This window comes from Dermacentor variabilis, chromosome 2 (genome assembly GCF_050947875.1).
Source record: "Dermacentor variabilis isolate Ectoservices chromosome 2, ASM5094787v1, whole genome shotgun sequence".
NCBI lineage: Eukaryota > Metazoa > Arthropoda > Arachnida > Ixodida > Ixodidae > Dermacentor > Dermacentor variabilis.
In genome coordinates this window covers 24,215,307-24,241,218 of record NC_134569.1, presented here as the reverse complement: position 1 = coordinate 24,241,218, position 25,912 = coordinate 24,215,307, and the positions used below count along the sequence as shown (strand labels likewise).

The window sequence follows — 25,912 nt, the reverse complement described above, 5'->3', positions numbered from 1 at the left end:
TAGTGGCTGTCATCAAAGGGCGATCCTCTGTCCCAAGCAAACACACTAAACGTCCTCGTCATTGCACCAAGAACAAATAGGCAAAAGGTGCAGCTTACTTTGCATCAGCTCACGTCTGATTGTGGAAAAAGCGACTACATTTGTGCGTGTTGGAAGAAAGAGAATTTTGCTTGCTGCACTAGTGATGGCTAACAGTTGACTGAACATTGACCAGCAAGGAGGGTTTTCCAATGAAGAGGGAACAAAATAGAAGAAAGCACCAAGTGAGGAGCAGAAAAATAAAGAGGGCCTATTTACAGTATTTACAATAGTGAATATTGACATATGCTCTTTATCTGTAGAGTAGAACAGAGTAGAACTTGTTGCTGGGCGAGTTGGTTGGGATCTGAAGAATACATTGTTGCGCCAAAAAAGGAAAATAAAGACTTGAGAAGGAAGAGTACGAAAAGACAGATACAGAAAAGACATGTACTTTATTGACAGATGTACCTGTGACAGGCACATGACTGCATTTCACCCACTAACAAGTTCCAGTGAAAGATCACCTGCATAATTTGGAAATTACTCAAATATTGTTGATTCTGTTTGTTCTGTATGATCTCGCCGAGCCTTGTGTAATCAGACTGTATGCATGACATGAATTATGTAGTACTTTCTGGAATGCATGTGGGCACCAGCGATTACGCTGAAACCTTTGAATAGTCGCAATAAAAGCAGACGTGCTTGGACTGCAGATCCGATTTCGACAATCCCCGACTGTGCTCGCCACTATCATCTTAGAGTGTCACTTGCATTTGTGGGCACAGGTTCGCTCTATAAAAAGTTAGTTTTTTAATTCACAGTTTAGCTACTGTGTTCTTCACCATCACTACAATGTGACAATATCAAACATTTCACCTCCCACGCCGGGGGCATACTGGCTAGTGGGCATGAACAGGGTGAGCAGACAATGAAGAGAGCCCATTTCAAGAGGCGGAAGTCGAGGGGTTATTGTATCCAGTAAAATTCCAGAAATTTTCGGGAGCCTTGGCTTCGTTCACAGCTGTTATCGAGGTGTTTTAAAAGTGAGCACAAGTTCATCCACATCACTGCTCCCCTCAGGCACGTATGCCTATGACAGGCACATAGTGATTGCGAGAGCAGACACAAAGAACTTTATTGAAAGGAAAATGCACGAGTATGCAAAAAGCTGTCCGAACCGCACATTTTTACTTGAAAGAATGATGACTGTCATTCTCTGAAGAACGACCAACCTTTGCTTTGTGCCTGTCACCGGTTGTGCACATAAGTGCACCACTGATGAGATCCTCCATGGTTAAGAGATTCGTAGCCTGACTGTGCTGCTTTTAAGCCTATTTGAGGCATGAACAGAGAACTCACAAAAAAAGATTTTTTCTGCAGTAGAACTCCCCCTCCTATGAATCCAATGTTTAAGACTGATGTGTTTAGGAATACACTTCTTGTGCCAAATGGACGCAAGGAGTGTGCTGTAAAGGTGTTGCCTGGCACCTGTAGCAACAGAAAAATTGCAGCCCCCACTAGAGGTGTGCCTCTAGATTACAAACACAGAGAAAGATGGGATGAGCACGTGCTTAAAACTTGGGGGGTATTGTTGCTCCCTACCAGGCCTTCGTGTCACAGAAGATCTCATTTCTGTTACTTGACAGAATCGTCGACCATGCTGCGCAGAAGAAAAGCACTCTGAAAATATTTCGACTTGCTTGTCTAGGAAATGCAGAACAAGCAGCCCCCCCCCCCCCTTCTTATTTCTTTTCCTTGTCTCTGACTTTAATTATGTAAATAAACTTGGAGTGCTTGGCACTAGACTACTTTGTACACATTGTTAAGAATGAAAACAGTGCAATAAATGGCACAAGAAGGAAAGACCTACAGAATGCTGATTTACAGACTGCAAAATATATAAGGACGGGAGTCCAGAACCAGGGAAGCTAAGAAACAAAAAATAAACAGGTGGGAGGGGAGGTAAGGAATGCAACGTCCACCATGCAGTGGTACCACTGCTGCATGGACGTGGGTAAACAGAAAAGAAGGTAAACAGAAATATGAAGGTGTTAAGGGCTGCCACACTGTGATTGATGAAAAAGAGCATTAAGGAGAAGAGTGTGGTGATGATACGAGGAGGAGAAGGGGGGGGGGGGGCGACGCCCATAGACGGTGTGAAGAACAAAGGTGAAGAAAAATTATGGATGTAGGGAGAGCGTCTTGTCACTGCTCAATCCCTTGTCACCAGACAGCCGTGGCCAGTCGCCTAGTTGAGGTTCACCTACACCACCGTAACACGTGCTGATTGCTGCTGAGAGCCTATCCTAACAAAAGGCCTCTGCAGTCTTCAGAACAACCAGGTGTCAGGAGACATGACACTTCCAAATCTCTCGGAGCTGCTAGCCCTTATTTTACTGCAAACTACGGATGCCATAATTTTGACAAAGGCTTCTAAAAAATCCTTGTTTCTGACCATCTGTCTCATCGATTAACGAGTGTGATCAAATAATGATATGCATTGTGTGATGAGGACCACAATACCATAATCGAAGTTCCCTCCAAACATCTCTTCAAACAAGTCGGACAGCAGGTCACTCAAAGTGAGGGAAACTTGCATCATATACTATCAACTCAAAGGCTTGGTCCTGTATTTTAAATATAAAAGAATATAGCATGCCCATAATGCAGGAAGCATGACAGTAACTTGCAAAATAGTGCTCGCCCTCCTCCATGCACAGCCATGGCTGAACCACTCACTAGAAGATCTTTTCGGAAAACAATGCTTATCTCCACTGTTACCTGGGCTACAACAGGTCTATTTTTGTTCCTTGCCTCTCTCTCCAGCACCTTTCTTTCTCCTTACTTTTTCTGTGTAAAGTGTTAAGTACAGATTAAAGAAAATGCCAATCCTTTTTCCATTCATGAAAAGCTGATAGACAGAGGATCTTTATACAACATCTGCAAAAATACAAGTTTTCTGTCATGTCCAGCTCTTGGCATTTTATTTATTTAATAGCTACTGCCAATCCCAATGGCGATTCTAGCTCTTCTCCACAGACTCTATTCCTCCCTCTAAGTGTGATCTCTCAAGGGGAGAAGCACAAGTTCAAAGGCTTTAGAATTTCTGGAGAAATTTGTTGTCCTCATGGTTCGCGACCCCACACCTAGCCGCCAAGAGGAAATGTATTGTTGCAATTCGTGCTTTTGCCATCACGGAAAGCTATAAGATCAAGTAGGGTGTGGAGTGGTAAAGGCAAAGCTGTTCAATGGCAAGAATACATTGTTCTGCTAGTCTGTGGACGAGAATATTACGGTTGGAAAGTACATCTCTCGGACATGCACAGAAAATATCTGCAAAGGGCGGACCACAATGGACTGCATTGTTCACTATGGATTTTTAAATGCTGCTGCTTATATAAATGCTTGGAAAAACAAACAGTGCTAAAGACGGGGCTAACTAAGACAAGACAGTGTGCTGTCTTGCTTGTTTGGTCTCATTTGTGTGCTGTTCATTTTTTCAAGTCATGTACCAACTAGGTAATTGCCATATGTTATATAAATGCATCAATTTGCAAATGAAATGTTAGTTTATTATTTTTAGTATTGTCATTTTTAGAAATAGCATAAGAATATATAATAATTTGATGCGAAGTGGCTGCATGCCTTAGCAATGAAAAACTTTTGTCAAAAGTTAAGCATAGTGTTGTTTTGCCAACGTAAAAATGTGAATGCTTGCTATTAAAAGCATGCCTTTGCGGGGAGTGTTAGGAGTTTGTCTTTGCATGGTGTACGACAGCGCTCTTTTTCTCTCCCCTCCTCACATTAGATTTCTGGCTACACCACTGCCTACAGGCAACAAACCTATGCTGAAAAACCTTGTGCAATGTATTTTTTTTCTTTGGTGTATATATTGGTGTATTGTGTGCATTTTCTTTCTTCAGGTACTATTTTGATACCTCATCTTTAAAATGTACTTTAGGCATCTGTACTGGTTCGTGTATATGCCACTAAACAGCTGGATTTACAATTTGAGGTTAATTAACATGTATAGAAAAGGACATCGTACTGAAACAGCGCACTCAATATACAGATCATGAGATGTGATAGGTACAGTGCTTGATTACATCCTTTGTTGTAGTCCGTATTTTGTGCCCACTGCTTCAATACGAACATATACCAGCTTGTCCAGATTCCATTCTTCTACATGGAAATGGCGTTGACAGCCAGTGCCCTGGGCCTAACTCTTTCTAGGAAGGGTGACCTTGCCTTTCAGATTTCGTAGCAATCTTTTTGGCCATTTCACGCTCGTCACCAGTGCTCTTGCGTCCTGCCCAGAGGTACACGGTGGAACCAGAGAAGAGCAGGAACACATCACCCGAGTTGAGTGAGGCAGCTGTGAAGGGCACTTGCACAGCCTTGGTGTTGTGCTCTGTGGTCCCATGCACTTGCAGAAGGTACATGTTGGTTGCATAGCCCGCCCAATCCGAGGCACCATTGCCATTGTGCACACCGCCCCCATTGTAATGGCTGCTGTCACCGTCCTTGGGAGCAGGGAAAGAAAGAAAGTAGTACACAGCGTGAGCATTTCATTGGTCAGCTAGCTGGTAGGAATTGGCGCCTTGGTAAAGGTGCAACATGGTGAGCGGGTGGAGAAATGTCTTGCATATATCTAGTGCCAGTATAGTTTTAAACTTTAACTGATCAGGCAGCCTTCATACAGTAAGTATATCTATTAGCAATTTGTCTGGTCATGGGAACACACAATTGCATGTGGAACCGACAGTTTCGATGGATTTGCTATGTTCACCATCATGCACCCAAAAGAAAAAAAAGAAACTACACAACCTAGGCCCTGAATCCATGAGTAAATTATTCTCTAATTTATTCAATTTATTCATTTAGTTTTAATAAAGACATTTCATCACTCACTCGCACCCTTTGGAGAAGTTATCTTGTTCCATAACAAATTGCCAATATTGCATGTGTTTCCTTTCTTTAATGTTGTGTGCCGAGCAGTGGCGTAGCTAGGTCATCTGGCACCTGGGGCCCCTAGGTCTTCTGTCACCACACCCCCCCCTGGGTGTAGTCGAGGAAGTCGAGGATATCAACAATTTCCAGGTGTCTTCAGATGTATATGACACCGCCCCACTGATCCCTTGCACCCGGGGCACACGCCTCCCCCCCCCCCCCTTGCTATGCCACTGATGCCGAGTACTTTCTTGCAGGAATGGCATGCAAATCCCGACATACTGTGGCATTCCTGGCAGGAAAGTAGAGAGCACAGAACATTAAAGGAATTGTACACAAGATTGATTACAATGTGTCCAAAGAGTGCATAATTTTATTCTGTGGGCCAGATTGGCTCACATCCTCTAGGCTAGGTGACATCCATGTACATGACTACTTAAGAAGCTGCATGGGGGATAGCTGTTGCTACAGCTAAATTGGTCATCTGTAATGTGGGTTCAGCCAACAGCGGCTTGTTTTTTTTTCTTCTGCACTTATCACGAATACAATGAAAAGATATGTAATGCACCCTCGGTTATTAAAGGAACTGACAACAGATTTGAAGGACCTAGTTTTTTTTTTTTTTTTATGGCACAATGCAAAGCTCACCCTCGGTAGTGTTTACACCTGCAGCGCTTACTTCCAGAAGTGCATGGATATTTATTAAGCAGAAGTTGTCATTTGCGCAGTTTTTAAAAAAGGGAGTCCCTCCTTCAGCAATGCTGAGAATTGAGAGCAATGCCAATAGTCCACCTCACAAATTGTAAAAGCCGCCCATCCTTCTTTCACAGGAGTGAGTGCAACTGTGGTTAACCACCTACATTTTCAGCCCACGACCTCTTCAGCCACTTTTGAAAACGAAAAGCTGGTACATTGTTCGGTTCTGTTCCAGAACTAAGAAAGCTGATTTTGTGAGCAAATCGCGTAAAGCCAAACTCTGTCTCAGTGACATTGAATTTTCTGGCTCATTTAATACTCCCATCTTTGTAAACGAGCATCTGACCCCATCTAACAAGGCTCTCTTTTCCAAAGCCCTAACTTTGAAGAAAGAAAGGAACTGGATGTTCCTCTGGATGGACAACTGCCAAATCAAGGCTAGGAAGACCACTAACAGCAAAGTTCTCTGCATTCGAGACGAATCTGACCTAACCACAATAGACTAGAGCTCATTGTTTAACCAATTGACATAACAATTATGGCTTCCCTACTGGAACCCCCATCAAGTGAATTCCTTTTTAAGTGGATTTCATTCCATCATTCACTTTAACGTGAGGAGTCTTCGTAAACACTTCGACGCAATGGATAATTTCCTCGCATTGCTAACTAGTACGTTTTCACTAATTGCCATTATTGAAATTTGGTTATCTGATGACTAAAAAAAATTTGTATTGCTTCCCTAACTGCACTAACCTAGCTATAATTCGGAATACTGCAATAGGTTAATGAGCTGTCACGATGGTGCGGCCATATATGTTTCTCCTAATATCGCTCATTGAAAAAGACACGACCTTTCCTTAACCATTACTAATTGTGAATCTGTTTGGATTTAATTCAGTAACTGCTTTCTTGCTCAGGACAACAAGAATTTCATATTTGGCTGCATTTAGCGTTCTACTTCATCGTCAGTTAATGATTTCTGTACCAATCTTGATCATATCTTACACACTATATCACTAGAAAATAAAAATGTTGTTATAATGGGTGATATAAATATTAATTTACTTGATGAAACATCACCCATATATATTCACTATACTAGTTTGTTCCATGGCCATGGATATGATTGTTTAATTGACGTCCCTACATGCGAAGTTTCTAACGGCACAGGTACGCTTATTGATAGTGCTCTTTCTAACCTTCTTCATTCACCAGAGGCAAAAGTTTTGCACATTGACATCACTGATCTTTATCCCCTGCTCTTGCGCTTCAATTCCAACGTACGACCTTGCCCACCTTCACATACTAAAGATGTTCTGGATAAAGTCGGCTTCATAACTGCTGTAGCTAATACAAATTGGTCTGAAATTAAATCACTAAACAACCCACAGAAAGCTTTTTCCGCATTTTTTTTCACATATTATATCATACGACAGTTCACCTCCAAGAAGAAATGTAAAAAAAATGTAGCATTTTCTCAAAATTCATGGATATTGCAGCAGTTATTAACAGCATTGCACAAACGGGATAACTTATATAAGAAAACCTAAAGGCAACCGTTTAACATGAACTTACGTGCCCAATGTAAAAACTTCTGTAACACTCTTACCTGTAAACTAAAATCAGCTAAACGATTGTATTTCAAGCAAAAAATTTTACAGGCGGCTAATAACACTAAAAAAAATGGGAGATTGTCAACTCCTTCTTAAACATGAACACACAACTAAACCAAGTATCCAGGAATTTTAATTGATGGAGTGAAGCTCAATTCTCCTGCTAATATAGCTGAGGCTTTTAGTAGTTTTTTTCTTTCTTAACATTTTACCTTCTCCTACACAGACTATCAGCATGAACCGTCTACCTCATTCATTCTTTTTATTTCCTACAACGCCAGAAGAAAACTGCTGTTATAAATAATCTAAAAATGACAAGCGCTAGAATTGATTAATTGTGCACTTAATTTCAGATATACTTTCATTTATTGTTAATTTATTATTCAAGACTGGTTTATTTCCTTCTGAACGTAAGCGTGGCAAAATCATCCCAGTTTTTTAAAAAGGCGATAGCTCATTATGAAATAACTACAGACCTATTTGCATTCTACCATTCTTTAGGAAAGTTATTGAGAAACTAATTGAAATTCGGCTAACGAAATACCTTTCTAAAATATCCTCTCTTCATGCCAGTTTGGTTTTCACTATGGATATACCACAGAGCTGGCACTCATTCATCTTACTGACCAACTAAAAAATTAATTGACGAACGATTTCTTCCCGTCTCAGTTTTTATCGATCTAACGCAAGCATTTGATAGCATAAATCATAATATCCTTTTCTCTAAGCTCGAAGCAATTGGCATTTGTAGGCCTGCTCTCTCACTACTAAAAGCTACTTATATAACAGAGTTCAAGTTGTTCCTATTTCCAATGCTTATTCTCGACAGCGAGTTACTAACGTTGGTGTGCCTTAGGGATCTATTCTGGGGCCACTTCTGTTTTTGGTTTATATTAATGATTTACCTGTCTTTCTTCCACAAATGCATTCTGTACGCAGATGACACCACTATATTCACCTTTCATAAAGATATCTCATCTCTCGTTAATAAGCTAAATGCTGACTTAGAAAATATCCTAAGGTGGTGTAATGTTAACATGTTATCTATTAATGCAAATAAGAATAAATTTGTTTTATTCTGTCCACATTAGCGAAACATACCATCAATTCCACCTATCAGTTTTGTTCCTCACCGCATTTCTCCTTGTTCATGTTCATCTTTCCTTGGTATTCTACTTGATTGTAATTTGAAATATCACAATCACATTGCTCACATAAAAAGAAAATAGCTTATGGTATACACATCTTAATTAAAACACGCCATTAAAACATGTACCACATTACTCTCACTTTACCACTCTTTTGTCCACTCTCCCATTATGGCATAATATGTTTGGTAAACACCTATAATACTCATATTGTGTCTCTCCAGACAGTTCAGAACCGAGCTATAAGAATCACTACTTACAGTCCACGCTTGTCTAATGCCACTTCCCTACTACACGAGAATAACATCCTTACCATTTATGGACTCACTAAATACAATCTAGGTATTTTTTTCTACAGATTTGTGAATAATGTGCTACCATCGATCCCATTTTCACCATCTAACCTGATTATACATAGCACCACCAGATTTGCGTTGAATAACAATTTTCTTTTACCAAGAATTTACACTAACTATGGTAAACAGACTGTAGAATTCACTTCCATATCATTATGGAACACTCTTCCTTTCATAATGAAAATCGCAAGATCTTTATTACAATTTAAAAATGAACTAAAAATGCATTTTTTATTGACAGATTAACAACAAGGGTTACTGTAGTTTGGCTTTGTTTGCTTCGTTTTTTTCTATTTTTTTTTTCTCTTTTGTTGTTGTAAATAAACTGTTTGTATTTTGTTCCCGCACAATTTTTCCTGCCACCATTAGATATGCTAAACCTTGTTATTATTTGTAATCAATTCGGTATTTTATTCTGCAACCGTTCTTTCCTTGTTGCTTGTATACTTCCTTATTTTATGCTACTGATGCTTTGAGATGTTAACTGTAATAACTGTTCTTGTACAGGATGTCCCGATACAGTCTTTGACTATGGGACCTCCTTCTGCATACTAAATACTTGTAATGTGACCCAACTTCTAATAATAAAATCTGATTCTGATTAAGTCTACGTTGTTGTACAGACCTTTCTTATACTTGTACAGCATTTTTCCCCAAGTGCACGCCTACCTTGTGGCTGGCTGGCCCTCGTCGTCATTGTTCTGTCGATAGACGAGCCAAGCCAACTCACCGAAGGCGAAGGCAGCGCCACTTTTCTACTCACTACAAACAAAGGCCTATCTCCACATTCTAAGTTAGAAAAAACTTATAACAGAAAAAGACGTATTGCATATTAATACTAATAACAAGACCAGGGAATCGTGTACACTAATAGGAGGTCATGTGATAGGTGGTTTATGCATCTTTATATTTTTATCGCGTGGGGCACCAAAGGTCATTTTTCGTTATCTAGTGAAAAATAAAGATATAAATCATGTTTAATGAGAAAAACACTGCTCATTTTGACCAACACAATAGGCAATCTTTTCATCAGCGGGGTTATCTCGATTCATGTACTGAGCTGTTGTCTGTCCCTTTAAAGCACTTCACTTGCATCATGATTTCAATTACTTCAGCAATTGTATGCTCCTCTAGTAGCTGCTAAGTTGTGCATTTTTGCCATAATACATCAGTCAGCTGGGTGAGTTTGTATGGTGTCATTTTTGACACCAGCTAAATGACTACATTCTGTCTGTGCACCTGTTCGTTCTTTTGCATTGCACAAAAATGCAAATCTACTCTGGGTTGAAAGTTTCAGGGTCTAGACTGCAATGCTCATTAAACCCAGAGTAAATGACTGCTGGTTTTTTTCATTACTCCTGCGCATCAAATTTTAACAAACAGCTTGCATTTTAATGAACACCTTGTCTTTAGTCTCCTTGAGATATAGTGCTACTTCTAACAGCATTGATAAAAGCAAGCAGGCTTTGGCACTTACCTCAAAAACAATCATCTGTCCTGAAAATATCATCATGAAGTGCGGAGTTTCATGCCCCTGGGCTAGTCTCACCTGAGGGCCAAAAGGTACGAGCACAGTAAGATTCTTTTGTTAAGCAGAGCTTACATTACCAGTAGAACTGTTGCATTACTTTCATTACTTCTTAGCAGCATTGTTTCACATCAGCAAGGCGACTGAGCTTTACGGTCCACTTAGTTGTCAACAAGAAATACAGTTTTGTCACAGCTGAAACTTTTGCATGTCACTTGAGGCTCCTCAAACTGGGCCACACCTAAACTTTAAGGAACCTAATTATTGATTCCTTAGCCATGTTGGCATGCTTTACCAGCAGCTTGACTGCTATGTAGCAAAATATCAGGCCTGCCTGGTCTGTTCAAATATAAAACTGCAGTGCAGCACAGATGTATTGGCAAAAGATGTACCATTGTGGCGTGTCCATTGAAGCGGTCATCCAATTCCAGAGCCTTGGCCTCTGCTGTCACATGCTCATCATTTACTGAATTTTTCCCCTGATATTAAAAAAGAAAAGAAAAAGACATTATCACACATGACAACAACTGAAGTTTATGCTAATGTTGCTTCACAAGTGGTGCTTGCTCTTGTGTTTCTCACCAGCCAGCTGTAGATGATGCACTCCTCTTTTGTTCCTGTCTCATATACGTAAGCAATAACATAACAACAGCTCGAGAAAAACTTTCCATGCTCTCGTACATCAATAGGCACCAGCTCCAAGTTCTTGACCCGGAAAACCTGTAACAAACATTTTGTTCCATCATCACTTGCCAGAGTCATTCAAACAGTTGTTTTTATTTTTACTCTTAAATATTTCCTAGCCTCTGTATGTAGCAAAAGTGTTCACTGTATAACAGCACTTAATATGAGTCTTTTTCTTGGTGCATACCTAGTACTATTTCAAGAGCGCAGTGACCAGCATAAAGAAGTTGAAAGATGTGGTAGCTGAGCAACCAGCCGATAATAAAATCATCAGCTTGCACATGGAATAAACAAAATCCATTCAGGCCATAGGCACTGCTGCAGCAGCTTCTAGGGTTATGCTTTGCCAATTATGGCTCGCTTTAGGTGACACAGAACAAACGCTATGTACTCACCTCTTTTCTGCCAGTTCCATCATCCACCATCTGCATCTGAGCAGCCAGGCTTGGGTTGCTTTGCAGTGTGCAGGCATCAAATTTGGTCTGTACTGTCTTTGCTGGACACAAATAAATGATGTGAAATGTATACTTTGTCTGATCACTGCATTGCACCAGGTTCATAACTTCCTGCGTAATGTTGTACTTTCATTAAACCATTACATTTTCTTAAGGCTTGCATTGCATGGCCAAAATCCCATTGGAGTTTATGTTCTCCTCAAATTTAGGTCTACGCTTGAGTGGTCTTACAGTGTAAACAAAGTGCTATTCTGGAAGACGAGTTTTGTTGTACAACTATAACCAATGATGAATAGAAAATATGCATGGAATTTTATTAAAAGAAACTAAAGTGAGATCCCAATAATGTGAAATCTCTTAATTCGAACTGACAGGTAATTAAAACTGCTCTGTTGGTCTCGGCGGGGCCCTATGTAAATGGATAGAGAAAAACTCCTGTAAACTCAACTCCAAAAACCACGTAACTGTTATTTCGAATAAAAGTGCTCACTCCCATGCACTGGTTTTCGGACATAATTGAGCCAAACGCTAAGGTTCAATGCGTCACTAGCTACCGTAATGTTGTGTGCCATAAAAATGATGAGAAAGGACATGCAGAAAGCAAGACCAAACCAGAGCAAGCAGAGCAGCGCACACCTTCCTTTTCCATCCATGCTAAAAGGAGCAGGAAGGATCCCCCAGCACATGCTCGGTCACCTTACCCTAATGCGCGGTCATCTACGCCTCCCCTCCTAGCATGCTTGATCACGTTACCATGCGCTTGGTCACCTAATCTCCAACATTGGGCACGCAGGGTACGGTGCGCGTCAAGCCACCAACATTCTTGACTTGCCCTCGACCTGCCATGGTGGCTTAGCATCTATGGTGGTGTGCTGGTAAGCACGGGGTCCCAGGATCAAATCCCATCCATAGCAGCCACATTTCGACTGGGGCGAAATGCAAAAATGTCCCGTGCATTCGGGGCATGTTAAAGAACCCCAGATGGTCAAAATTGTTCTGGAGTCCCCAACTACAGCGTTTCTCATAATATATTGTAGTTTTGGCAAGTAATACCCCAGAATTTAATTTAATTTAATTTGATTTAATTTGACTCATCCTTGCACATTTTTTCTCGCACCTACAGCAAACGGCACCTGAAGAACCATCTTATTGTACTTGGACTCTATATAGAACCTAGGCTTCTTCCGGCACATGTCGCATGCTGATAGAGGAAAGATAAAGCTCCTTCAATGCAAACCAGTGACGGTTTTGGTTTTGCATACTGTACCACACAATTGATTGGGCACTATATTTAAAGGGGTTCTCCTGAGCTCTAACTCCATTTTATCTGAATAAATTTCCGGTTCCCTTCGGAGTTAGAATTAATGAAATTCTACTGTAATAATGTAGTAATGATTACTGTGAATCAAAAGCTCGCCTACATAGCTGTGCTCAAATCCATCAAAATTTTCATAAACAAAAGTGGAATTTAGGCAGAACGTCGAAAGAAGACAAATATATTACCAATTAAACAATGTCATTAGAGAGGAAAATGCATTGATACCCCCTTTCCCATGATGGTAATGTGATGTGGATTTCATGGTACTTTTCATGTATTTGGGCTATTTGTGTGCAGGCAGTCGTGGTCGTGAGTGAGGCTCGCCAACACTGCCAGGGCTAACCTTGTGCCCATACACGAATATCCAGGAATGTGGACTGGAGGATGGCTCCCACAATAGCTTAACTGATAGAGCACAGCACACATCACACGGTCTGGCTCCCACCTGCGGCAAGTTGTCTTTTCGTCCATCTTCATTTACATTTTTCTTATTGTTCTTACATTTCAAACATAACAATTGATTTTTTGAATGCTCTCTCTGGGTTTATTGTCTGGTTTATCCATATGCTTGCTGGCATTGTATTTTTCTTCAGTTTTCGTGTTAAAAAAAAAAGAATATGTATGCTCACTTTAATTCTTAGAGTGAAGCCATTTCAGAGAATGTGGAGGTTGCCAAACTTAAAGTACACACTCACCAATTTTTGTTGCAGAGTGTGCTTTCCCAACGCCAACAGGGTGATCTGTTTCATTCCACGATCGAAAAAGGCACTTGAATTCTGTAGGTTCCCCTCCTTCAACAACACGGGCAACTTGCGTGCAGTGTGGGTATCCTTTCTTCTTGATAAAGCCCTGTGTAGCACAGATGATGCGGAGCCTTCGCGATGCACTGTGATTGCTGCTTATTTTGCAATGTTTGTTTGTGAATGTCTGTTTAAGGGCTGTTCTTTCACTTATATATTTAGTGGCCTACTATAAGAAAGTAAGTTTTAGTGTGCTAAAAAAAGGAAGGTCACTTTAAGCCACTTCATTTCAGTGTAATGACAAAAATTATCTAACGATACAATCTTGTTTGAAATGTGATTTCTACTTTTATTTGCACAATATATTCTGTTTTAGAATTAAATGCAAAATAAAGCCATCCTGTAAGAATTAGTACTTGTAAATGATTTATTTAAAGTGGTCAACTTTGAGAAAGCCAGCCCTCGCACAGATTACTCAGACATCCATCGGAAGAGTTTATGCATATTTCACTGCTGGAAATCTGGAGTGCTTCAGGGCACAGAACACAATTTGCTTTTAACTCTAGAGGACAGTTATGTAGAGAAATCAGAATTGAACCTGGGCATTTCTCATGGCTTCTGTGCGCTCCTTGTGGCTAGCTTTCTTGCCAACCCAGACCCAAATTCCGGCCTCTGCATTGTCAACGATGTAAGAGTCCTGCCGAGGAAAGGAAAAGGTTCATAAAGGCACAATCATTGCATCATGTAGAATATGTCTAATAATTGTTTTGTCTTTTTCTATCCACGATGTAACAGTTTTGCACACTACATTTGCCATTATTTCAGGGCAAGATGTTGGCTGATGTATATGGCTATGTACATTATAATTGGCACCAATAAAGCAATTATAATATCCTTACAACAGCTGCAAACAAAATTTTTTTCAACATTTAAGTGTATGCTTTACATCCAATATTTCGCCTGAGTATATTAATTGCATACTGATGGCAATACCACACATACAGTGGTTGCTGACGAAGCAAGAAACTTAGCTTTATTGCACACCGTTATGGCTACAATAACTTACCTGAGTATTAAGATCTTTCTGGTCAAGTGGTCCTGCTTTTACCTCTGTGACCCTCAGCGTGCCACCTTCATCTGAGCACCTAGATGTTAGGGGTAAAGGTGGAAGTAGTGGAGTGAAATGAGAATTGAAATCTGGAGCAGAGTACAGTAATTTTATTTACAAGGGACCAACATATTTACTTTTGCCAATTTGTTTGTTTATTCTGAATACCCCTAAAGGCTCTCATTTGACGGTATTACATGGTGGGACATAGGCTGAACAAATGATTCCGTAGTACAAAAAGCACAACAAAAACAAGCAAAATGATTACAGAATATTAGTGCTCCAGTAAAACAAGAAGGACAGGGTAACACGTCAAGATATAATCACACAATAACTATTATTGAAAGCAATAGTAAATATTACTGGGAGCAGTATAACAGCATACAACATACATAAACATATTAAAGTACACATACATCAGATAGGCTAAGCTTCTGTAGTACTATGGCACGACTGCTTAATAATTTTGAAATTTAGTAATGTCTGATTCAGTTACAATGTGTGATGGTAGATTATTCCAGTCAATTAAAAAAAAAACATTATGTTTTGGCATCTGGAACAGTTTAAAGGGACACTAAAGTGAAATAATAAATCAGTTTAGACTAAAAAAAGCATTGTTTGAGAACCCTGCAGGCAGACATTTCAAAAAAATTGTTTTATTATTAGATGAGAAAATGACGGTACAAGTATCAGTATTTGAATTTCGTGCCGAAACCCCAGCGCTGGTACGTGAGCGTGACGTCAGGGGTTCCAAAGTGTGTTTTCACATTTGGGCCGCGTTGGCTGAATAAAGGTTCCTGAAACTTGCCATGTTTAATATTTGGTTCCTTTAGAACACAATGTAGTCAATCTGTACCGCTATATATAGTTAGTAGGCCCTAGAACATGCCATCAGAATCCAAGACGTCACAGCCCCCAGGTGTGGGAACTAAAGTAGGCGTCGCCACCAGTATTTCGTTCTTGCACTTTTTCTGGCTTACCAAACGTCTTATCGTTGTAAGAGTGGAGTTTTTGGTGTTGTAGAATGTTAATTTACTGATGCAGAAGAAATCATTTTTCACTTTAGTGTCCCTTTAATAGCTATGCTCCAAAGTTAGAAGTATCAATGTAAGTTCAATTCAGCTTTATATCTGATATAGGCCTAAGATGAAACGTTCAAGTTAAAAAACCATACAGGTCCAACACACATGTTGGAATCTGCGGATGAAAGCTTTTGTAAAGCGGTTATTTAAATGTTACAATATACCAATGCATGTCAGTGTCTTTATTTTCATCCTATGCAATCTGTAATGTCATGATGTCTATACACTTCACCATTCACAAGCCATGCCGAAATATAAATCTTTGCACTTTAAAGAACCAGAAGGTGTCCTAAAAAAGTTTTGTCTTTATACGCGTCACACAAGAACAGCTGAGCAGGAAGAGGTGAAGCTTGGCAGCATCTTTATATAATCTCACGACGTTGAGCAGGAGAGCTAGTACTGTAACATTGAGAATAACTGCCACTGCACATATTCCATGGTGTCATCTGACTTCCTTTATTTGTGTAACCAATGCCAAGCCAATTGAGTTCAAAGCTTGCCTGTAAAGCTTAACATCTCCACGGTGCTGGCTCTCAGCAGCTTCATCCTTGAGCACTTCTCGGTGGCTCTTGACCAACTTGTCTTCCAGTGGCAGCAGGTGGTTGAAATACTGAATGCACAAGGCAAAGAAAAAGAAATACAAGTTGGCCTTCTGTAGCTTCTTTGAAAAAGGGAGACTAAGCACTAGAGTAAACAAATAATTCTGTGCTAGATGCATCACAGTGTAAATTCTGTAGCAAGTGCCAGTAATCTCCAGGGTCTTCCATTGCATTCTATGATGGCCCACTGAAACAAATAACGTTCATCCTTGCTTGCACTCTCGTTGAACCACCACATGCGCTGCTGTACATTCTTCTGTAAATATACAGAAATTTAGTACATACATAAAAATAAAGGCTATTGTAGTTTCACCCAAACTACAAGGCAGTAACAGTGATAAGTGGCAGAGCATTTCACATACTAGATGCAGAAACAACCATGGCTTCAGCTGTACCCACTTAAAGTATGGCTTTGTATGTGGCTTATCCATTAGACAAGACAGTAATAATTTAAGCTGGGAGCACTCAGCCTAATAGGACCTGTTGAGTGAACAAGATCACTCAGAACCACTCAAAAAGTCCCCTGACCAATGTTTCAGGTAGTCTCAGCAGCACTGGTAAGGCTGGTGGAAGCCCTCGTGTGAGAGAGAGTGTGTGGAGTAGTTCCAAGTGGCCCCTTTTGCTCACTGGAAACTGCCAAGACAAAGGAGAGTATGACATCTCACTTATTTCCTGTTAGTATGATTGGGTGGCTCAGTCTGAGCCTGTGCAGACTTGCAATACAGACAACCGAAAACTGCAATGTCGCATCACTCTCTCTAGTGCCTCCCCTTGCTCTAGTCATGCTACCATCACATGTTCGCTTACATCTAGTGTTACCTTTACTTGCCATCATGCTATTTGCCTTCTTTACCCAAATTAATAAGTGGCCGCCTGCCAAGTTTGGTGGCCAATGGCAGCATAACTTTTGGATTCATAACCACCCTAAAACAGCATTTGAGTGCATGCGCGTGCAACTGTGCATGTGCATGCATGCATGCGTGCGTGTGTGCGAAGGTTTCTTAACAATTACGGGTTCTCAGTGCCACCTATGAGGAGACAAAACAAACTGCTTGGTGCTTTTTATTTACGTCTTGCAGTGCCCCTAGGGCTTTCTTTCATTACAATGATTGGTGGTGCCAAGTGAAAATTTGTCAAGTCAGTAATCTTCCACCGAAAGAGTTGTGCAATGTGCCACACTTGGTTCTCTCTATGTGGTCCTTTTTGTAGGGTCATCACAAAAAATATGGATTTATTTCGTCAGATACATCTGCATTTTCCAAAACTTGTGTCATATGATTCACCCACATTGTTGGCACGAGAGTCATGAAGATTTCTCATACATAGAGCTGTTTAAGTATACCATTAAGAATTTCTGAACATTCCTCATCACTAAAAGAGCAGTGCTTTTTATGCTTTCTGCATTTGGTTTGATGAAGAAATGTGCATTTTTTAACTTGTACCAGTCAACGCCATGACATAACATGTGTCAATATGCTGTAACAGAAATCATGATTAGGCTGATAAAAAAAGATCAAGGAAGTAGAGGTTGTGCTGTAGCGCAGTTGTTGCCATTGGAAATAATAATAATAAAATAAAGCCAGGATTATATTTGTTTGGAACAGATATGTAGAGCAACAAGAGTTGCACCATTCGAGCCTGCTAATTAATAGAGAGTTGAACTGGTGAGAAGCAAAGATGGCTGAAAAGGATTAAGGTGGCAACCCCTCCGCAGTCCTCTACTACATCTAAGCAAATAGTTTGAGAAAATAGTTGGTGAGTTTACATCTGAACTTGATGCTGACATTATTTTCTTGCTTAATACATTGCTGTTTGCTGTTATCCTGTAAATATGTTTGTGCTTCACTTGAGTTTTATAGGCCCTCTAAGTATGCTTGCACCTGCGACTCAAATCTTTCCATAGCATGCTGTAGGCTCGAGTTCAATAAAACTGAAACAGTCAGGTAAACAGAAATCGGGCACTGACTTTGGTTGACCACCTGTAGGCATAATGGTTACATACTATGCGTCAATTAAATGGAAACAATCTATTTGTAAACTTCATTTAAAAGGAATTAGTACTGAAACTATCCTGGCTCTCACCTGCTGGCAGAATGCATTTGATATGAAAACAGTTGGAAAGACATGTTGGGAGGTAACTCATATGGCTAAAGAAATCAACTCCTTGGACAATTCCCTTGCAGTTACCTGAACGACTCCGCCGCAGCGTCGACTTTCTCAGCTTATTAATGTGCCTTTTGTTGCACATCATTAAAGAAACAAATAGCAACTGCACAATGTGCTGATATGCACACTACGATAATGGACTTGAATGTGATTGAGTTGAAGTTTAACAAACGAAATTGTGAAAAAGGGTACAAGTGTTAACACTGTCACGAGTATGGTTTTGATTCTATGTGTGTTACAATATTGAGCCACGAATAAAAATATTTAGAAAATCTACAGTGATCTACAGCGTCACATTTAACATGACGTGTGCAGAATTTCTAGCCAGCCAGGTACAGGTGTGTACATTTCTCTTTTGCAAAAATGTCACTGAATTTGCAACACAATACAGTTGTATCTTTTTTTGCACCTTAATAGCATTAGAGAGCTTTAGCTGAGAATTTATGGTCTCCTCTGCTTGGACCAGTATATCCTAGCGATTTTCAGCCAGCAATCCACTTGGCTTTGGTGTCATTTTGCAGCCAAGTTCACTACCTGTCGCTGACATGTGTGGGAGATGCACTTATCAAAGATGTGAAATCAACACAGTTCTCTGCAGTGGCTCTGTGTGTGAAATCATAGTGGAGTGGAGTATTAAGCATTGCTCAACTAAAATTGTCTATTAACACTACATATTTTAAAACAGTATTGTGAGTTCTCCCTGCCCTTCACCTAAGCGAAACTTAAAATAAGCAGAACAACTTTTCCTTCCTAAAGTGTCAAGATGTAACAGCAAATAGCTGTCACGTTATTACACAGTGAGATATGCACTGTGTTGCATGGTATCAGTTGCAGAAAGCATTTCTAGTAGCGCACAAGCAATCTGCTTTGGAGAGTGTTTGCTCCCACCTGTTTCCGGCCCCCCATTTCACTTATATTTACATTTGCTTAGCTTTATTTCATTTGGTGCAGCTTTGTTATTATCTCCAGCACCGTGGTATGCACCAAAACCAGTGCCTCACAAGGTGACACCACATTTTAACACTTGCTAGATAATCAATATGGCCAGTATAATGTCAACATGACTGGACAGTTCGAGAGTATGGAAAAGAGAGTTGGAAGAAATATTCATAGCTTTGGCACTTTGGTCTTGCTAGAGACTTGAAAACCAGACAGAGATTCAGATGACTTACCTCTTTCTCTGGTGAGCTGAGAAGCTTCTCCTGAGCATCTTCAACAATAACAATTGTGCCCTCACCATGCTCGGCTTTGAGTTGCTGTGCTGTGACTGCACCCTAGTGGAACATCATATATGACAGATATAAAGAACATAAAGCAAGTTGGATAATGCAGTAGCCTAAATCACAAGCTCATCAACTTGTTACCTGCATGCTGGCAAAAGATTCAGTTGCTTATTTTGCTATGAAACCTGCAGTAGCTAGTTCTTCACAAATTTAAAAGAGCTATTTACGTGCACATTTGCCTTGGCACTGACGTGCTAGTGTCATAGGCTGTTTTTTGTTAGGCTACAAGTGAAAGCACTATTGCTATGTAACTAAAGATTAAGTACATTGTAACATGCAAAACATTTAACTTAAAGCAGTCATTTTATGACTTGAAAAAGGTCAATGGGCTGACGTACCTGAATTTTCTCAACATGGTTGGCATAGCGACCAGTCCACACAAAGATGATTGTCCGTGCATCAATTATGAAGACATCCCCATCATTCATATGACTCCAGCTGACGCCTGGCAACTGAAATAAAATTACATAATGACTGAAAATTAGCATAACTTGTTCATTATTATATGTGGAAGTGCTGCGAGCAAGTCACATCAGGCAGCTGACAATTAAGAAGTTGTTAAATCCTAATTCCAGACTATGTATATGACACTTTGTTTGACTTGAAACTCTTAAGGCAATTTCATATGGTATTATGACGCACAAATGACCTGATGAAACATGTCTGTGGTGTCACATTGATGATGATGCTTAAGCTGATGCAGTCATAACTTCACAGAAATTTACCTTAAAGAGAATAGCATTAAGAACCTCAAGTTTAATCAACACTAACACGGATAAATGATAACATGTGTAGTGCTAGTGACAGACACCGCCCATCACAAAATTAGCTGGAAAGTACATTACTACGCTGATCGTCTTGTTTCTTGTAAGTTCTTTACATTATAAAGCACCGGCTGCTCAACAATTCTTTTTATTGCGTAAGTGTTTGCTCTATGGTACCTTTGTGAATCTACTGGTGCGTTCTATAGTACTATAGTCAGTTGCATGTGCTTACCTCTTTCACAATGGGCCGACGTTTACCCTTCACATGGTACATACGCGCTACGGTTTGATCTTCGACATGCGTGAGACCACTTGCGACCCCTCCATTTTGAATCCTGGGAGCATTTTTGAGTGAAAGGAATAATCAGGTTTGCATGCAAAGACACAGATTTATCATACTTCGCATTTCATCAAAAATTTACAAAAATTGCTGAAGAGAGCAAAAAAGGAAATGGTGTCAATTCTTTTTGGCAACTTATTATTTAAGGCAGGAAACATCAGTAATCGTGCGACAAGCACAAATAAACTTCTTAACCAGAATGTACTCATTGACTTCTTAAAAAAAACTTTTCTCCTGTTGTCACGCCTTTATGTGGTTTTGGTCTTGATACGTTTCTCCATAATGGAAAGAAAGTTGCCTCCTCCCAGGATGGCCACATTATTTCTCCTTCGACAGGAGTCAATGCATGTTAAAGAACCCCAGATTATCAAAACTAGCCAGGAGTCCCCCCCACTACAGCGTGCCTCATAATTAGACCGTAGTTTTGGCATGTGAAAAGTCAAAATTTGATTTTTAGTTGAGCCTTGAAGGCAGTGACTTCTCAAGGCAGGTCCTTCTTCTGGAACAATCAGAACCAGTTTGTAGAGACTCATAATGGTGCATAAAAAAACGCAATTGTGTCTCACACATTTTTGACAAGAGCCTTCCTTGTGCAAATTAGGACAGCGTTACATAAAACATTAATATTTTCACTGCATTTTTGGGGAAAACCTCATATGAAAGATTCTTCATATATGGACTTGCCTAGGCACTAGCTGGCTTGTTTGAATGATTTAAGTTACTACTAATTAACCTTTAATTCATTAGCTAACAAACTTATTGACAGCTTTGGCTACCACTGCACCATTTGTATGGCTGGAAAAAATTGGCTCTGTCCGCACTTATTTTTTTATTTGTTTTGTCAGCCTTCCCTGAAACAACCCTATAATATAGGGCTGTTATCTGGAGAAAAACATTCGTGATGCAGGCTAAAATCAAGAAAAATATCAGTAATCCTAAATACCAAGTTTTATAAGAAGCTTTCTAAGTGGGTAACTATTACCTCACATTAACGTTAGAATATGTTTTATTGCTACTTCTCTGTAGTAAGCAACTGGATAGAATTAACTTCTATTGTAACAGCATACACCACTTGAGCTTAGTTGTGATTACTGCACAATTGTCTGTACTAACTACAAAAGGAATCCGCAGTGTAGAGCACAGTTTTACCAGGCAAATAGCATCATAATTTACAGTCGAACACCTTTATAACAAAGTGCCCAAGACCTGCAAAATCTTTCATTATACAGGTCACTTCGTTGTAAAGGTCACATATTGTACCACTCACACTAGAGCAGGGCAAGCACATTCAATGAAAGAAAACTTTTATTTAACATGAGTTCAGGAGAGACTTAGTGGAATAAGTAGCTAACTTCTTTATGTACTCTTTGACAGAATGTGCGACTGCAGACAACCCTATTTCACTGCATTTAGTTCTCAGCATGCTCTGCAGCGAAACGCAGGAGCTACGGAAAGTAAAGCTGTAGATAGTTGGATGCTGGATATTGCATCCCTTGCCATGAAAATCCTTGGTTCATTTACAGATTTTTATCACTATTGCCTTCTGTGACATTCACGTTTTCCATCCTAGCTGGTTTTGACGACATAATCGGTCTCCAGTTACAATTATATAATCACGTCGTCATCAACTGCGACGTACTCGTCAGCCATCACACCTGATGATCCTCTAAAACATGTAGCGCATGAGTGGAGCAATTCGTGGAGCAGTGCAGCAGGACAACTTCAGACATCAACGTGCTGTTTAATTGTGTCACTAGTGCTGCTTTTAAAGCTAGTGCAGAGTGCACACATCTTGGCGACATCTGTAGACGGCAGTGGCAGCACCATTACGTGGCATTCATTACAAAGCAAGAAATTAGCCGCCGTGGACACCTAAATTTCTTAATTGTACAAGTAAATTCATTGTAGTAGTCTCCGTTTGGAGGCATTCAGAATATATACAAAAGATAGGAATGCAGTCGGGACCTAGTCTTTCATTATACAGGCCATTTTGCTGTAGAAGTATTTATTGTAGAGGTGTTCGACTGTGTAATGGACAGAGGGACTTTCAAATGTGATGTGGGAATCCATGTGTTGTGCAATGCAAGGAAGTACTGACAGGAGGGGAGCACAGCACAATAATATAGCGGGTCATTATGAGAACCAGAGAAGCTGGAAAGCTTTCCCATTTTTGCTGCCTCTAAAGTAACAGGAGCATTTATGCAAAATATTGGTCAGAATATTGTTCCTTCTGACGACATATATTTCATTATGTGCCACATAGCTGCTATAAAAGCATAAATTTCCTTTCACTTAGATTTCATATACATATATGTGGCTTTATGGCCATGAATTTGCGACGACAAGCAACATACCAAATTTACAGCATTACACAACACATTCATAGTTACATGCATATAACACAAGCATAGCTGCATGTTTAGATTTTGCTTGAAGTTATATAGGTATTCATATTCAAGTACTCCATAATGAGTACAGCTACCTGCACTCCAGTTCCTTTGTTTCATTATATTACTGTCATGACTGTACCTTGTGCAATCACTTTTCATTCCTCACACCTACAAGCTGCCCGACTGACATTTCCAGCATCAGCAGCTTCACATATATTGGAATTAATATTATTTGGAACATAGGGTCTGCGCATCCCTTCTTTCATACTTACTTAAAATAAAGTGAGGAAATATTGAATATCTGATTCATGATTTGATTAATCAGTTTTAACATTGCAAGGTTATGCAGGGGCTATGGGAGATGCCACAGTGAAGGGCTGAGGATGAATATTGACTAACGGGAGTTCTTTAATATGCACCCAAAGAACACAACACAAATGTTCTGCCTTCATTGGAATGCGGCTGCCAGAACCGAGAATCGAACCTGCTATCTCGTGCTCTATGGCAGAATGTCATTGCCACTGAGCCATCATTGCAGACAATATTCAACATTGGAAGCCAGTTTTTCGAATAGTTTATTTGAATTTGAATTTGAGTTTATTTGCAACAATATTGAGGGAGACCAGGAGTAAAAGCTGTTTAAACAGCTTGAGAGGACCTAGCCACCCTACACACACGTCAGCATAAGGGTAGTTGCAGCAGGAAAAAATAAATAAAAAGGAAATGTACAGTGCAGTGTACGTGGCTCACGTACAGGCAAAACATACTTGCATATGCCACGCATCAGAAAACTTACACAAACACTATTTCGATAAACAGCAAAATGAAAATGAAGACATTGGCAAGAACTTCGTACAAACGTGTATGAGTTTATTGGAAAGATGCTACTTCCAGTAATACTATCCGTACTTGTTTGAATGAGAGTTGTGCAATGTCAAAGAGCTGTTCTCTGCTAATTGTATTTAGTAATGTGAGTAGCAAGAATTGTAACATGTGCTTGCCATAATTTGTGTGGCATTTTTTTTTTGCCATTCTTCCGGTCTGCATGTATTACATTTTGTAATGTTTGCTTCTAGTCCAGCTAATATTGCTAGCGCATTAGTATTGTTGACTATACCAAATTTGTACTGGCGACACAAATTATAAGTGTACATAGAACTGACCTTAGTAATACTATGTTTTCTGAAAAGGTTCCCAATGTGAAAATGATATCAAACCTTACATATTAATCGAACCACATGCTTTTGCAACACTTCAAGCTTGTTGATATATTTGTCAGTGGTTGCACCCCAAACTAGTAAACCATAGTTAATTACTGGTAAAAAGAGAGCGTTTTAAAGAAGCATGTTGACAGGTACGGGGCTATCAAAAGAAATATGGCGTATCACACCAATCATTCTAGACAACTTACTAATATGGTTTACGTCATCATCCCATGTCATGTGTTCACCAAAGTAGACTCCCGTGGTTTTTATTGATGGCACTAGTTCTATTTCTATGTCACTTAATTGGAGCGAGCTGGACAGGTTTGTGCTGAGGTTGAAATAAAACTGCCTTTGTTTTATTAATGTTAACTTTTAGGTGGTTTTGAGTAGCCCAGTCATTCATTTTAGATAGCGCTTCGTTATCTCTATATACTATGTCTGTGCCTGAATTTCCTGCAAAAAATAAACTGGTATCATCTGCATATATTATAAATTTAGCTGTATTATCAGTGGTTTGGATCTCATTAATATATAGTAAATATAAAAATGGTCCCAGAATGCTTCCCAGGGGAACACCATATTTGACCAGTTTCTCAAATGACCTTTCTCCTGCAATAATTACATACTGAGTTCTACATTATGAATAGGAAGAAATTAAAGAGTGTGCAACGCTTCTATTACCATAATGTTCCAGCTTTCTTAACAAAATGCTGCAATTAACAAGGCCAAATGCCTCGGAGAAATCTAAAAAGCTGAGTACCATTTCCTGACATTCGAATTTCTCTAATGTGCACTCCTTTTGGGCTAGAAGGGCAAGTTCAGTGGAATTCTGCTTTCGGAAGCCGTATGTGCAGAATGTATAAGATTATGGCGATCTACAAAAGATGACAGGTGCAGCAAGATTATTTTTTCAAAACCTTTAGCAAAGACTGGTAATATAGATATCGGCCTGTAATTGCTCATTTCATTTTTCTCCCCTTATTTAAATACTGCAGTCACCTTGGCAGTCTACATGTCACGCGGAAAAATTCCTCATTATAAGCTTTGGTAAAATATATGAGTTAGAAAGGGCACCAGAACATCGATTACATGTTTCACTGGTTGTATTTGGATACCTGACACATCAGTCGCTTTACTGTTACTTAATGCCATAACAGACGAGACAACTTCATTCTCGGAAACTGCCGTAAGAAATGTGTGTTCAGTGTGAGAAATTGTATAATTATAATCTGGATCAATGTTTGAAGACTGACTGAGTGAAAGAAAGAAGTCATGGAAACTGTTTGCCAACTTGCTACATGCTAATTCTATGCCATCTTGTAAAATCATAATCATTTGTTCTGGCAATTTTTCTAGCATTGTATAAGCGTCTTCCAAAAGTTAGCATTATGTCGTACAGACGTATTAAATTTGTTGAATAGATATTCACTCTTAGCCCTCCATAGTTGTTTGGTAACAGAGTTTCT

General features: G+C 39.7%; 1 protein-coding gene across 1 annotated transcript in view; it reads right to left on the bottom strand.

Moving 5' to 3' along the window:
• The window catches only part of LOC142571517 (advillin-like), a 43,808-nt gene that overhangs the window by 10,449 nt on the left and 7,447 nt on the right, over window positions 1-25,912 (bottom strand). Inside the window, exons 7-18 of the mRNA XM_075679940.1 lie at window positions 20,744-20,846; window positions 20,086-20,199; window positions 19,637-19,738; window positions 16,200-16,309; window positions 14,576-14,654; window positions 14,108-14,206; window positions 13,465-13,618; window positions 11,392-11,492; window positions 10,895-11,032; window positions 10,705-10,791; window positions 10,262-10,333; window positions 4,270-4,544 (exon numbers count right to left, since the gene is read on the bottom strand). Coding sequence (XP_075536055.1) covers window positions 4,270-4,544; window positions 10,262-10,333; window positions 10,705-10,791; window positions 10,895-11,032; window positions 11,392-11,492; window positions 13,465-13,618; window positions 14,108-14,206; window positions 14,576-14,654; window positions 16,200-16,309; window positions 19,637-19,738; window positions 20,086-20,199; window positions 20,744-20,846 — 1,434 coding nt within the window. The remainder of the gene's footprint in view (window positions 1-4,269; window positions 4,545-10,261; window positions 10,334-10,704; window positions 10,792-10,894; window positions 11,033-11,391; window positions 11,493-13,464; window positions 13,619-14,107; window positions 14,207-14,575; window positions 14,655-16,199; window positions 16,310-19,636; window positions 19,739-20,085; window positions 20,200-20,743; window positions 20,847-25,912) is intronic.